The 12,171-nt window shown below is 51.7% G+C and overlaps 1 protein-coding gene across 1 annotated transcript in view; it reads left to right on the top strand.

Moving 5' to 3' along the window:
- Positions 1-12,171, top strand: part of DNAH12 (dynein axonemal heavy chain 12) — a 331,588-nt gene that overhangs the window by 81,967 nt on the left and 237,450 nt on the right. The window contains exons 16-17 of the mRNA XM_075321326.1: positions 2,281-2,474; positions 6,019-6,268. Coding sequence (XP_075177441.1) covers positions 2,281-2,474; positions 6,019-6,268 — 444 coding nt within the window. The remainder of the gene's footprint in view (positions 1-2,280; positions 2,475-6,018; positions 6,269-12,171) is intronic.

Raw genomic sequence — 12,171 nt, 5'->3', positions numbered from 1 at the left:
TGGTTGATCTCTTTTAGTGGCTATCTGCAAAGATGATAATAAATAGCAAGATTTCGAGACTACGCAGGGTGTCTTCATCAGGCGTCAGTATAACATAAAATCTGAAGAGTCCGGTATTATACACAGCAGGACATAGAATAGTTCAATAATAAGACAAGTGACATGAAGCAGAAAGATCAGTATGGGAAGGGGATAAACGTTAAATATTGCGGCAGTTCCTAGATAAGGAGGGTGACACTTTTATTGTCCCTTAATTGAGGTCCGGTCCAAAGTTGCGGTGCCCCGAATAGTCTGAGGTTCCTTATGTGATGTAAAAAGACATAAAACATGCGACACATGAGCAGGAATGAATGTGTGACTCTTCAGATTTTATAGATGATGGAGAAGGAAGGGTTAAAAGCCGCGCTGCCATTGTCAAAGGATCGGAAAGTCAAATTCTGCGGAAGTGATTTATTCAACGCGTTTCGGGGTGGAGGCTCCTTCTTCAGGACATTCGTTTGAAACGCGTTGAATAAATCACTTTCCCATTACTTAATTCTACGTTGCTTTGAGAACGGCAGTGCAGTTTTTAACACTTCCCACTCCATCATCTGCATTTCTATGATCTTGGAGATGCAGCAACCTCTATGATGCCAATTCAGTAGTTGTGTCACGCACAACTTCTCCAGGCGAGCGAGTCTGTTGAGACTATTTACCGTCTCCCAGATAAGACACTATTGTGCTTGTCTTTTTTTACATTTAGGGTACCGTCACACTTTAGCGACGCTCCAGCGTTCCCACCAGCGATCTGACCTGGTCAGGATCGCTGGTGCGTCGCTACATGGTCGCTGGTGAGCTGTCAATCAGACAGATCTCACCAGCGACCAGTGACCAGCCCCCAGCCCCCAGCGAAGCGTGGAAGCGATGCTGCGCTTGGTAACTAAGGTAAATATCGGGTAACCAAGCGCTTGGTTACCCGATATTTACTTTGGTTACCAGCACACACTGCTTAGCGCTGGCTCCCTGCACTCGTAGCCAGAGTACACATCGGGTTAATAAGCAAACCTCTTTGCTTATTTACCCGATGTGTACTCCGGCTACGTGTGCAGGGAGGGAGCAGGGAGCCGGCACTGACAGCGTAAGAGCGGCAGACGCTAGTAACCAAGATAAATATCGGGTAACCAAGCAAAGCACTTCGCTTGGTTACCCGATATTTACCTTGGTTACAGCTTACCGCAGGCTGCCAGAAGCCGGCTCCCTGCTCCCTGCACATTCAGATTGTTGCTCTCTCGCTGTCAAACACAGCGATGTGTGCTTATCAGCGGGAGAGCAATGTCCAAAAAATGAACCAGCACTGTGTGTAACGAGCAGCGATCTCACAACAGGGGCCAGATCGCTGCTCAGTGTCACACACAGCGAGATCGCTAATGAGGTCACTGCTGCGTCACAAAAACCGTGACTCAGCAGCGATCTCGCTATGTGAGAAGTACCCCATAGACTCTTTGTAACGCTGCTCACCGCTGGAGATGATAAAGCAGCGAGCAGGTGTGGGGGATAGGGTAAAAAGGGAACAGGCTCAGAGGCACTTCCAGGAAATGACGCACTAGCCCTTTAAGAGAAGGGTAGTGGTGTGCGTGCACGCCCTAGGAGCACTTCCGGAGGACCTGTGCGGTGTGAGGAGGCCTCTGGAGGAGTAAGCAGGGGAAACACACTTGGATAACCGTGGGGCACCCTAGCAGCGTGGCGGAGGCTGACCGTGGTGAGGAGGGAGTTGGCGCGCGGTGCAGGGATGCTGGCGCTGCACTCTTCAGATTTTGCATTATACTGACACCTGATGAAGAGACCTGAGTAGTCTCGAAAGGTGCTATTATTATCATCTTTTCAGTTAGCCATTAAAAGATCTCAACTACTAATTTTAATGTTTCACAAATATGATGAACCGACCCATGTACTCAGCTTGTGCCAAAATAATGTATTTTTGGCATATTCTGGTCCAGTGTGTATCTTATTTTTAATTGTGCAGGACAATGCGGTCGGCTGCTCTGTCCTGTACTGGTGAATGCAGTAAAACGTTTACCGTGCTCGATGGGTTTTTCACAAAAGGAGTAATTTGCTAAAAAAGGTGGAGGACATCAGAGGGATCCATCGGAGATCTATGCCAGGGATCATCGCTCGTACACCTCCACCGAAAGCCAAAAAGCAGTTTTGCTGATATTATCTAAACATTATGTGCAAGTGCTCTCAGTAGATCTCTTGCTACACAGCAATAAACTTTATCTGTCTTTTTTCGTCCGGTTTCAGTACGTGACCGATGTGAGGACTGTACAGAAGCGAATAGGAGACGCAGAGGAGGCGATGGCTTATATTCACAAAGAAGAAGCTCTGTATAAATGGGACCTTACTACATACCCTCAGCTCGAGGCTTTAAAAGTCAACATCGAACCCTACCAGAAACTTTTTGCACTGATTTACAAATGGCAGAAAACCGAAAAAAAGTATGTGCACCCTTGCCTTTCAGTTCTGAGTTAACATTGTGCAAACCTATTCATTAATAAGATTCGCTATCTGAAGTGGAGGGTAAATGGTGCAGTCAGACAAGTCGATAATCACAATTCCCACCTTTCGGACCAAGTAAACGTGTCGGTGATCACCTGGTGAACAATCAGGCGGGCTTTACACGTTGTGACATCGGTAATGATATATCGTCGGGGTCACGTCGTTAGTGACGCACATCCGGCACCGTTACCGACATCGCAGCGTGTAAACCCTAGGAGCGACGATCACCGATCGCAAAAACGTGAAAAATCGTTGATCGGTGACACGTCGCTCCATTCCATAACGTCGTTGCTGCTGCCAGTACGATGTTGTTTGTCGTTCCTGCAGCACCACACATCGCTGTGTGTAAACCCGCAGGAACGACAAACATCTCCTACCTGCGTCCCGCCGCCAATGCGGAAGGAAGGAGGTGGGCGGGATGTTATGTCCCGCTCATCTAACGCCCCTCTGCTTCTATTGGCCGGCCGCTTAGTGACGTCGCGGTGACGGCGAACACACCTCCCCCTTGAAGGAGGGATTGTTCGGCAGTCACCGCGACGTCGCCGACCAGGTATGTGCGTGTGACGCTGCCGTAGCGATAATGTTCGCTACGACAGCGATCACACAATATCGCATGTGCAACGGGGGCGGGTACTATCGCGCTCGACATCGCTAGCAATCGCTAGCGATGTCGCAGCGTGTAAAGTACCCCTAAGGGTCAGCACACATGGCGAGTAATACAGAACATTCCACTCGGACCAATGTTACTCTATGGGCCTGCAGTTTTTTTCTTAGCCCTAATCAGACTGAGAGAACAGTCGCAGCATGCTGTGGGTTGAATGCAATTCTGTTTCACTCACACCCATTCAAGTCTATGAGGGCGAGAGAAACATCACACTGCACTCTCATTACACAGGTGTAACGCGAGTGCAGTGCGAGAACCGCATCAGCTGACAGTGGAAGAGATAGGGAGATTACTCCCTCCCTCCCCTCCGCAGCATCAGCCCTCCTCTCCGCAGCACTGGCCCTCCTCTCCACAGCACTGGCCCTCCTCTCCACAGCACTGGCCCTCCTCTCCACAGTGTCAGCCCTCCTCTCCACAGCACTGGCCCTCCTCTCCACAGCACTGGCCCTCTTCTCCACAGCGCCGGCCTTCCTCTCCACAGTGTCAGCCCTCCTCTCCACAGCACCGGCCCTTACGGCCCTCCTCTCCGCAGTGCCGTCCCTCATCTCTGCAGCGCCGGCCCTCACCTCCGCAGCATCAGCTCTCCTCTCCGCAGCACTGGCCCTCCTCTCCACAGCGCCGGCCCTCCTCTCCGCAGCACTGGCCCTCATCTCCGCAGCGCCGGCCCTCATCTCCGCAGCGCTGGCACTCCCCTCCGCAGTTGTGGTCTGATCGTACGATCGGACCACAGTTACATGACACTTGCATAACACTCGGTTCCTGCTGTGCTGCGAGCGTGCTTGTCATGCGAGGACTCGCACCAATCCCCGTGTGGCCTCAGCCTAATTCATCATGTGGTCAGATCATATATGTCAGCCAAAAAAAATCATCTTTATCGTCAACACATCGCCCCATGTAACATTAATGGGACAGAGTATTTTGGGTATCCGATCATTCTGTCCCCATCATTGTCCATGTAAATAAACCAAATATCATGTACATGTTACAAAGCATTATTAAAGGGGTTGTCCCAAAAACAATATTAATCACCCAGCCATAAAATAGGGAATGAATGTATGATCACTAGGGGTGGTCTTACTTTAATCCTGAACCCACGGGTCCCTAAGTCACCTGTGTGAATAGAGTGATAGTGCGCATGCATAGCCACCGCTCCATTCACGTCTACAGGAGCAGTTCTCCATATGCGTAACCACCACACCACGCATGTGCACTACTGCTTTATTCACACTGGAGTTTGGGCCCCCTGTCCTCAGGATTACTGGTGGTCCCTGTTCTTAGACCACCCTCAACAGTCTTACATTATCACGTGACTTTGGGACCACCGTTTTCAGAACTGCTGGGGGTTGCAATAGTCAAACTCCCAACAATCAGACAGTTATCACCGACCTTGTGGATGGGTAATTGACATCATATATGGGCCATCCCCTTTAAGAAAAATAACAGCCATAAAAGTAGAAGAGAGAAAGCCGAATAAACAGTAATAGATGAACTGTTGGGATGTCTTAAGTAAAAAAAAATAAATTGAAAAGTGTCTACATAAAAAAACAAATACAACAATCATGGCCATTACAAAGACAGACTGGTACAGGAGGAGAGAGGACCCTGCCCGCGAGGGCTCACAGTCTACAGGGAATGGGTGATGGTACAATAGGTGAGGACAGAGCTGGTTGCGCAGTGGTGTACTGGATTGAGGGTTATTGTAGGTTGTAGGCTTGTCGGAAGAGATGGGTCTTCAGGTTCCTTTGGAAGGGTTCCACGGTAGGGGAGAGTCTGATATGCTTGGGTAGAGCGCTCCAGAGTATGGGGGAGGCACGGGAGAAATCTTGTATGCGATTGTGGGAAGAGGAGATAAGAGAGGAGTAGAGACGGAGATCTTGTGAGGATCTGAGGTTACGTGCAGGTAGGTACCGGGAGATTAGGTCACAGATGTAGGGAGGAGACAGGTTGTGGATGGCTTTGTAGGTCATGGTTCTGTTTTTTAACTGGAGTCTTTGGGCGATGGGAAGCCAGTGAAGGGATTGGCAGAGTGGCGAGGCTGAGGAATAGCGAGGGGAGAGGTGGATTAAGCGGGCTACAGAGTTCAGGATAGATTGGAGGTGTGCAAGAGTGTTGGAAGGGAGGCCAGAGAGCAGGAGGTTGCAGTAGTCGAGGCAGGAGATGATGAGGGCACGCACTAATGTTTTTACTGATTCTTAAGCGGGCTTTACACACAGCGACATCGCTGGAGATGTCGCTGGTGAAAGCACCCGCCCCCGTCGGTTGTGCGTCACGGGCAAATCGCTGCCCGTGGTGCACAACATCGCTAACACCCGTCACACAGACTTACCTTCCTAGCGACGTCGTTGTAGCCAGCGAATCGCCTCCTTTCTAAGGGGGCGGTCCGTGCAGCGTCACAGCGGCGTCACTAAGCGGCCGCCCAATAGAAGCGGAGGGGCGGAGATGAGCGGCACGAACATCCCGCCCACCTCCTTTCTTGCTCGTTGCCGGCAGCCGCAGGTACGATGTTGTTCCTCGTTCCTGTGGTGTCACACATAGCGATGTATGCTGCCGCAGGAACGACAAACAACCTGCGTCCTGCAACAGCAACGATAATTGGGATTAGAACGACGTGTCAACAATCAACGATTAGGTGAGTAATTTTGATCGTTAACGGTCGTTCCTGCGTTTCACATGCAACGACGTCGCTAACGAGGCCGGATGTGCGTCACGAATTCCGTGACCCCAACGACATCTCGTTAGCGATGTCGTTGCGTGTAAAGCCACCTTTAGTTAAGGAATCCGGGAGATATTTATGTCACAAAACTATCTCATGCTTGTAGGTGGATCGACGGCGCTTTCCTTGACCTGAACGGAGAAAGCATGGAAGCCGAGGTGGATGAGTTTTTCCGAGAGGTCTACAAGATGTTGAAATTATTCCAGCAGAAGCAAAAGAAGTTAGAAGACGAGAAGAAGAAGGCTGCGCAGCCCCGACCGCTGTCTGAAGATAAGGATATGGTGGAAGAGGAGAAGAAGGAAAGCCGCATCGTCCTCATGTGCTCTGCCATCACCGAGCAAATCAAGGCTTTTAAGGTAGGTCCAAAAAATAACGGATATATGTGTATTATAGCAATATCACAGCAATACTTCAGAGGCCGGTGTTTTCCTTTGGGTGCAAAAAGTCAATTTATTTTATTTTTTGTGATTTTTGCTACACTATTTCTTCCATAGGGAAACATTGAAGCCTTTGTTATGTTATAATGTTTTTTTATTGGTTATCTTTTATTTTTCAATAGTTTTATTGATTTTTTTTTTTTCTAAATAACAAACACAAAACCATGTTATTGAAAATGATAAATCCTATTAAAGAGAAATCCTTATTTTATCTTTTATGCCTCACTGTATCCCAAATATGAGCTATATTCTGTTTCCTATTCCTATAAGCAGCATTGATCTCTAGTGCTTGTACATGCAAGTTATTTCTTCGGCGCTCCATTGGGAGACCCAGACGATTGGGTGTATAGCACTGCCTCCGGAGGCCACACAAAGCATTACACTAAAAAGTGTAAGGCCCCTCCCCTTCTGGCTATACACCCCCAGTGGGATCACTGGCTCACCAGTTTTCTGCTTTGTGCGAAGGAGGTCAGACATCCACGCATAGCTCCACTGTTTAGTCAGCAGCAGCTGCTGACTATGTCGGATGGAAGAAAAGAGGGCCCATACTAGGGCCCCCAGCATGCTCCCTTCTCACCCCACTTTATGTCGGCGGTGTTTGTTAAGGTTGAGGTACCCATTGCGGGTACGGAGGCTGGAGCCCACATGCTGTTTTCCTTCCCCATCCCCCTGAGGGGCTCTGAGGAAGTGGGATCTTACCGGCCCCCAAGCCCTGAGGCCGGGCTCCATCCACAGACCCATGGAACCTGCTGGATACGGAGCTGGGTACCGTTCAGGGACAAGGCCCTGCGACATTAAGGTACTCTGTGTCCCCGTATGTTCAGGCCGCGCACACTCCAGACTTGCTGGGTGTGCTAGTGCGCCGAGAACAGTAGCGCGGCGCGCTGGGGTTACAGTCACTACAGTTTTTCTGAGTGACTTTATGTGTTGGGGACTGCCGCGCCGGCCGCCCCTAGAGCGGCGGCGCAGCTGCGACTTGTAGTGCGCCGGGGACTTAGCGACGACCGTGCTTTTACGACGGCGTCGCTTATAAATTTAGTCCCCGGCTTCTGCGGCCTAGCTCCGCTTCGTTCCCGCCCCCACCCTGTCAATCAGGGCAAGGGAGAGACGCTGTACGCTTAATCAGCGCCGAGGGCTGGAGTCTTATTTACATGCTCCAGCCCTCTCACTGAGCACAGGGGGACGCAGGTTTCCCGCTCTTTGTCTGCACACGCCCAGGGCCCGCCCCTCTCCACAGGACGCCGGCAGCCATTCCTACATGCAGTCTGGCTGGAGAACGGACACAGGCTCTGGGAGACCCAGACAAGGGATTTCTGGCGACCACACACCCGCGTTAAGCGGGCGGTAAGCAGCACTTAAGTGCTGGCCCCACTAGTGCCACAGTGTTATATTTGTGTACTTTTTTCTCTGTACCATATATATCTATATTTTGCACTGTAAGGTCGCTTCTTGGCTGTACACCCCAATTGCTCTGAGGAGACGACAACATGTCATCTGCAAAACGCAAGGGTGCCAAGACACAGGCTGTGAGCGCTGCTTGTGCCGCTTGTGGGGCTGATCTACCGGCAGGTTACAATGACCCCCATTGTGTGCAATGTTCGGTCCCTGTGCCACTTCGTCAGCCGGAGTCTATGGTGGTAGTGGCCCAGGCAGAGTCGCCGGTGAACCCTGTCCCGGTGACGGGGACAGAGTTTGCAGTTTTTGCTGACAGGATGTCTGTCACTATGACAAAAATCCTAGAGACCTTGCAGGCCAGGCCAGTTACTCAGTCCATGGACACTACTGCGGCAATGTTCCCCGGTCCCCCTCAGTTGGAGTTAATCCGTGCTTCGAGGGGGTCCCAGGCATCTCAGCCTGACGGCTCTGATTCAGATGACAGTCCCAGGCAGCCTAAGCGTGCTCGCTGGGAGAGACCCTCCACGTCATCACGCGGATCAGGGTCTCAGCGAGAAGAGTCTCTACATGATGAGACAGAGGAGGGGGATCAGGAGTCTAATCCTGAAACCGCTCTCAATCTGGATACTCCTGATGGTGACGCCATGGTAAATGACCTTATAGGGGCCATCAATAGTCTATTGGAAATTTCTCCCCCTGCCCCTTCTGCAGAAGAGGCAGCTGCACAGCAGGAGAAGTTCCATTTCAGGTATCCCAAGCCTAAACTGAGTACTTTTCTGGACCACGCTGACTTCAGAGAATCAGTCCAGAAACACCATGCTTACCCAGATAAGCGTTTCTCCAAACGTCTTAAGGATACACGTTATCCCTTTCCACCTGACGTGGTCAAACGCTGGACCCAGTGTCCAAAGGTGGACCCCCCAATCTCCAGACTTGCGGCTAGATCCATAGTTGCAGTGGAAGATGGGGCTTCACTTAAAGATGCCAATGACAGACAGATGGACCTTTGGTTAAAGTCTGTCTATGAAGCTATCGGCGCGTCGTTTGCTCCAGCATTCGCGGCCGTGTGGGCACTCCAAGCTATTTCAGCTGGCCTGGCACAGGTGGACTCTATCATATGTCCAGCAGTGCCGCGAGTAGCGTCCCTAACCTCGCAAATGTCTGCGTTTGCGACTTACGCTATCAACGCTGTCCTGGACTCTACAAGCCGTACCTCAATTGCGTCTGCCAACTCTGTTGTCTTGCGCAGAGCCTTGTGGTTAAAGGAATGGAAAGCGGATTCTGCTTCCAAAAAATGTTTAACCAGCTTGCCACTATCTGTAGATAGACTGTTTGGTGAACAATTGGCTGAAATCATTAAGCAATCCAAGGGTAAGGACTCCTCCTTACCCCAGCCCAGATCAAGCAAACCTCAACAGAGGAAGTGGCAGTCGAGGTTTCGGTCCTTTCGAGGCTCCGGCAAGACCCAATTCTCCTCGTCCAAAGGGACTCAGAAGGAGCAAAGGAGCTCAGATTCCTGGCGGGCTCATTCACGCCCCAAGAAAGCAACCGGAGGAACCGCTTCCAAGGCGGCTGCCTCATGACTTTCGGCCTCATCCCTCCGCATCCTCGGTCGGTGGCAGGCTCTCCCGCTTTTGCGACATTTGGCTGCCACAGGTCAATGACCGGTGGGTAACAGACATTTTGTCTCACGGGTACAGGATAGAATTCAGTTCTCGTCCTCCGCCTCGGTTCTTCAGAACCTCCCCACATCCCGACCGAGCAGATGCCCTTCTGCAGGCGGTGTGCTCACTAAAAGCAGAAGGAGTGGTGATCCCTGTTCCTCTGCAGGAACAAGGGCAAGGTTTTTACTCCAATCTCTTTGTGGTTCCAAAAAAGGACGGCTCGTTTCGTCCTGTTCTGGACCTAAAGCTGCTCAACAAGCATGTGAACGCCAGGCGGTTCCGGATGGAATCCCTCCGCTCCGTCATTGCCTCAATGTCTCAAGGAGATTTCCTTGCATCAATAGACATCAAGGATGCTTATCTCCACGTGCCGATTGCTACAGAGCACCAACGTTTTCTACGTTTCGTGATAGGAGACGACCATCTCCAGTTCGTAGCTCTGCCATTGGTCTGGCGACAGCCCCACGGGTTTTCACCAAGGTCATGGCGGCAGTGGTAGCAGTCTTGCATTCTCAGGGACATTCGGTGATCCCTTACTTAGACGATCTACTTGTCAAAGCACCCTCTCAAGAGGCATGCCAACACAGCCTGAATGTTGCGCTGGAGACTCTCCAGACTTTCGGGTGGATCATCAACTTTTCAAAGTCCAACCTGGCACCGACTCAATCACTAACGTATCTTGGCATGGAGTTTCATACTCTCTCAGCGATAGTGAAGCTTCCGCTGGACAAGCAGCGGTCACTACAGACAGGGGTGCAGTCTCTCCTTCAGGGTCAGTCGCACCCCTTAAGGCGCCTCATGCACTTCCTAGGGAAGATGGTGGCAGCAATGGAGGCAGTCCCGTTCGCGCAGTTTCATCTGCGCCCACTTCAATGGGACATTCTCCGCCAATGGGACGGGAAGACAACTTCCCTAGACAGGAAAGTCTCCCTTTCTCAGACGGCCAAGGACTCTCTGCAATGGTGGCTTCTTCCCACCTCATTATCACAGGGAAGATCATTCCTGCCCCCATCCTGGGCAGTGGTCACGACAGACGCGAGTCTGTCAGGGTGGGGAGCAGTTTTTCTCCACCACAGGGCTCAAGGGACGTGGACTCAGCAGGAGTCCACGCTTCAGATCAATGTTCTGGAAATCAGGGCAGTGTATCTTGCCCTATTAGCCTTCCAGCAGTGGCTGGAAGGAAAGCAGATCCGAATTCAGTCGGACAACTCCACAGCGGTGGCATACATCAACCACCAGGGAGGGACACGCAGTCGGCAAGCCTTCCAGGAAGTCCGGCGGATTCTGTTGTGGGTGGAGGACAGAGCATCCACCATATCAGCAGTTCACATCCCGGGCGTAGAAAACTGGGAAGCAGACTTCCTCAGTCGCCAGGGCATGGACGCAGGGGAATGGTCCCTTCACCCAGACGTGTTTCAGGAAATCTGTTGCCGCTGGGGGGTGCCGGACGTCGACCTAATGGCGTCTCGGCACAACAACAAGGTCCCGACCTTCATAGCGCGGTCTCGCGATCAAAAAGCTCTGGCGGCAGACGCCTTAGTGCAAGATTGGTCGCAGTTCCGGCTCCCTTATGTGTTTCCACCTCTGGCACTCTTGCCCAGAGTGTTACGCAAGATCAGATCCGATTGCGGCCGCGTCATACTCGTCGCCCCAGACTGGCCGAGGAGGTCGTGGTACCCGGATCTGTGGCATCTCACGGTCGGCCAACCGTGGGCACTACCAGACCGTCCAGACTTACTGTCCCAAGGGCCGTTTTTCCATCGGAATTCTGCGGCCCTGAACCTGACTGTGTGGCCATTGAGTCCTGGATCCTAGCGTCTTCAGGATTACCCCAAGGGGTCGTGGCCACCATGAGACAGGCTAGGAAGTCCACTTCTGCTAAGATCTGCCACAGAACGTGGAAGATTTTCTTATCCTGGTGCTCTGCACAAGGAGTATCCCCCTGGCCATTCGCGTTACCTGTCTTTCTTTCCTTCCTGCAATCTGGGTTGGAAAAGGGCTTGTCGCTCGGCTCCCTTAACGGGCAAGTCTCGGCACTATCCGTGTTTTTTCAGAAGCGTCTAGCACGACTTTCTCAGGTGCGCACGTTCCTGCAGGGGGTGTGTCATATCGTACCTCCGTACAGGCGGCCGTTAGATCCATGGGATCTAAACAAGGTCCTTGTTGCTCTCCAGAAGCCGCCTTTCGAGCCTCTGAGGGATGTGTCACTTTCTCGACTCTCACAGAAAGTGGCCTTTCTGGTAGCGGTCACGTCTCTTCGGAGAGTGTCTGAACTAGCAGCGCTGTCATGCAAAGCTCCTTTCCTGGTGTTCCACCAGGACAAGGTAGTGCTGCGCCCCATTCAGGAGTTTCTCCCTAAGGTGGTATCCTCTTTTCATCTTAATCAGGATATCTCCTTGCCTTCCTTTTATCCGCATGCAGTTCATCGGTATGAAAAGGATCTGCATTTGTTGGATCTGGTGAGAGCACTCAGAATCTACATTTCCCGCACGGCGCCCCTGCGCCGCTCGGATGCACTCTTTGTCCTTGTCGCTGGTAAGCGCAAAGGGTCGCAGGCTTCCAAGGCCACCCTGGCTCGATGGATCAAAGAACCAATTCTTGAAACCTACCGTTCTGCTGGGCTTCCGGTTCCATCAGGGCTGAAGGCCCATTCTACCAGAGCCGTGGGTGCGTCCTGGGCATTACGACACCAGGCTACGGCTCAACAGGTGTGCCAGGCAGCTACCTGGTCGAGTCTGCACACTTTCACCAAACATTATCAGG

The sequence above is a fragment of the Anomaloglossus baeobatrachus genome, chromosome 8, assembly GCF_048569485.1.
Source record: "Anomaloglossus baeobatrachus isolate aAnoBae1 chromosome 8, aAnoBae1.hap1, whole genome shotgun sequence".
NCBI lineage: Eukaryota > Metazoa > Chordata > Amphibia > Anura > Aromobatidae > Anomaloglossus > Anomaloglossus baeobatrachus.
This window is presented reverse-complemented; position numbering and strand designations above follow the sequence as displayed.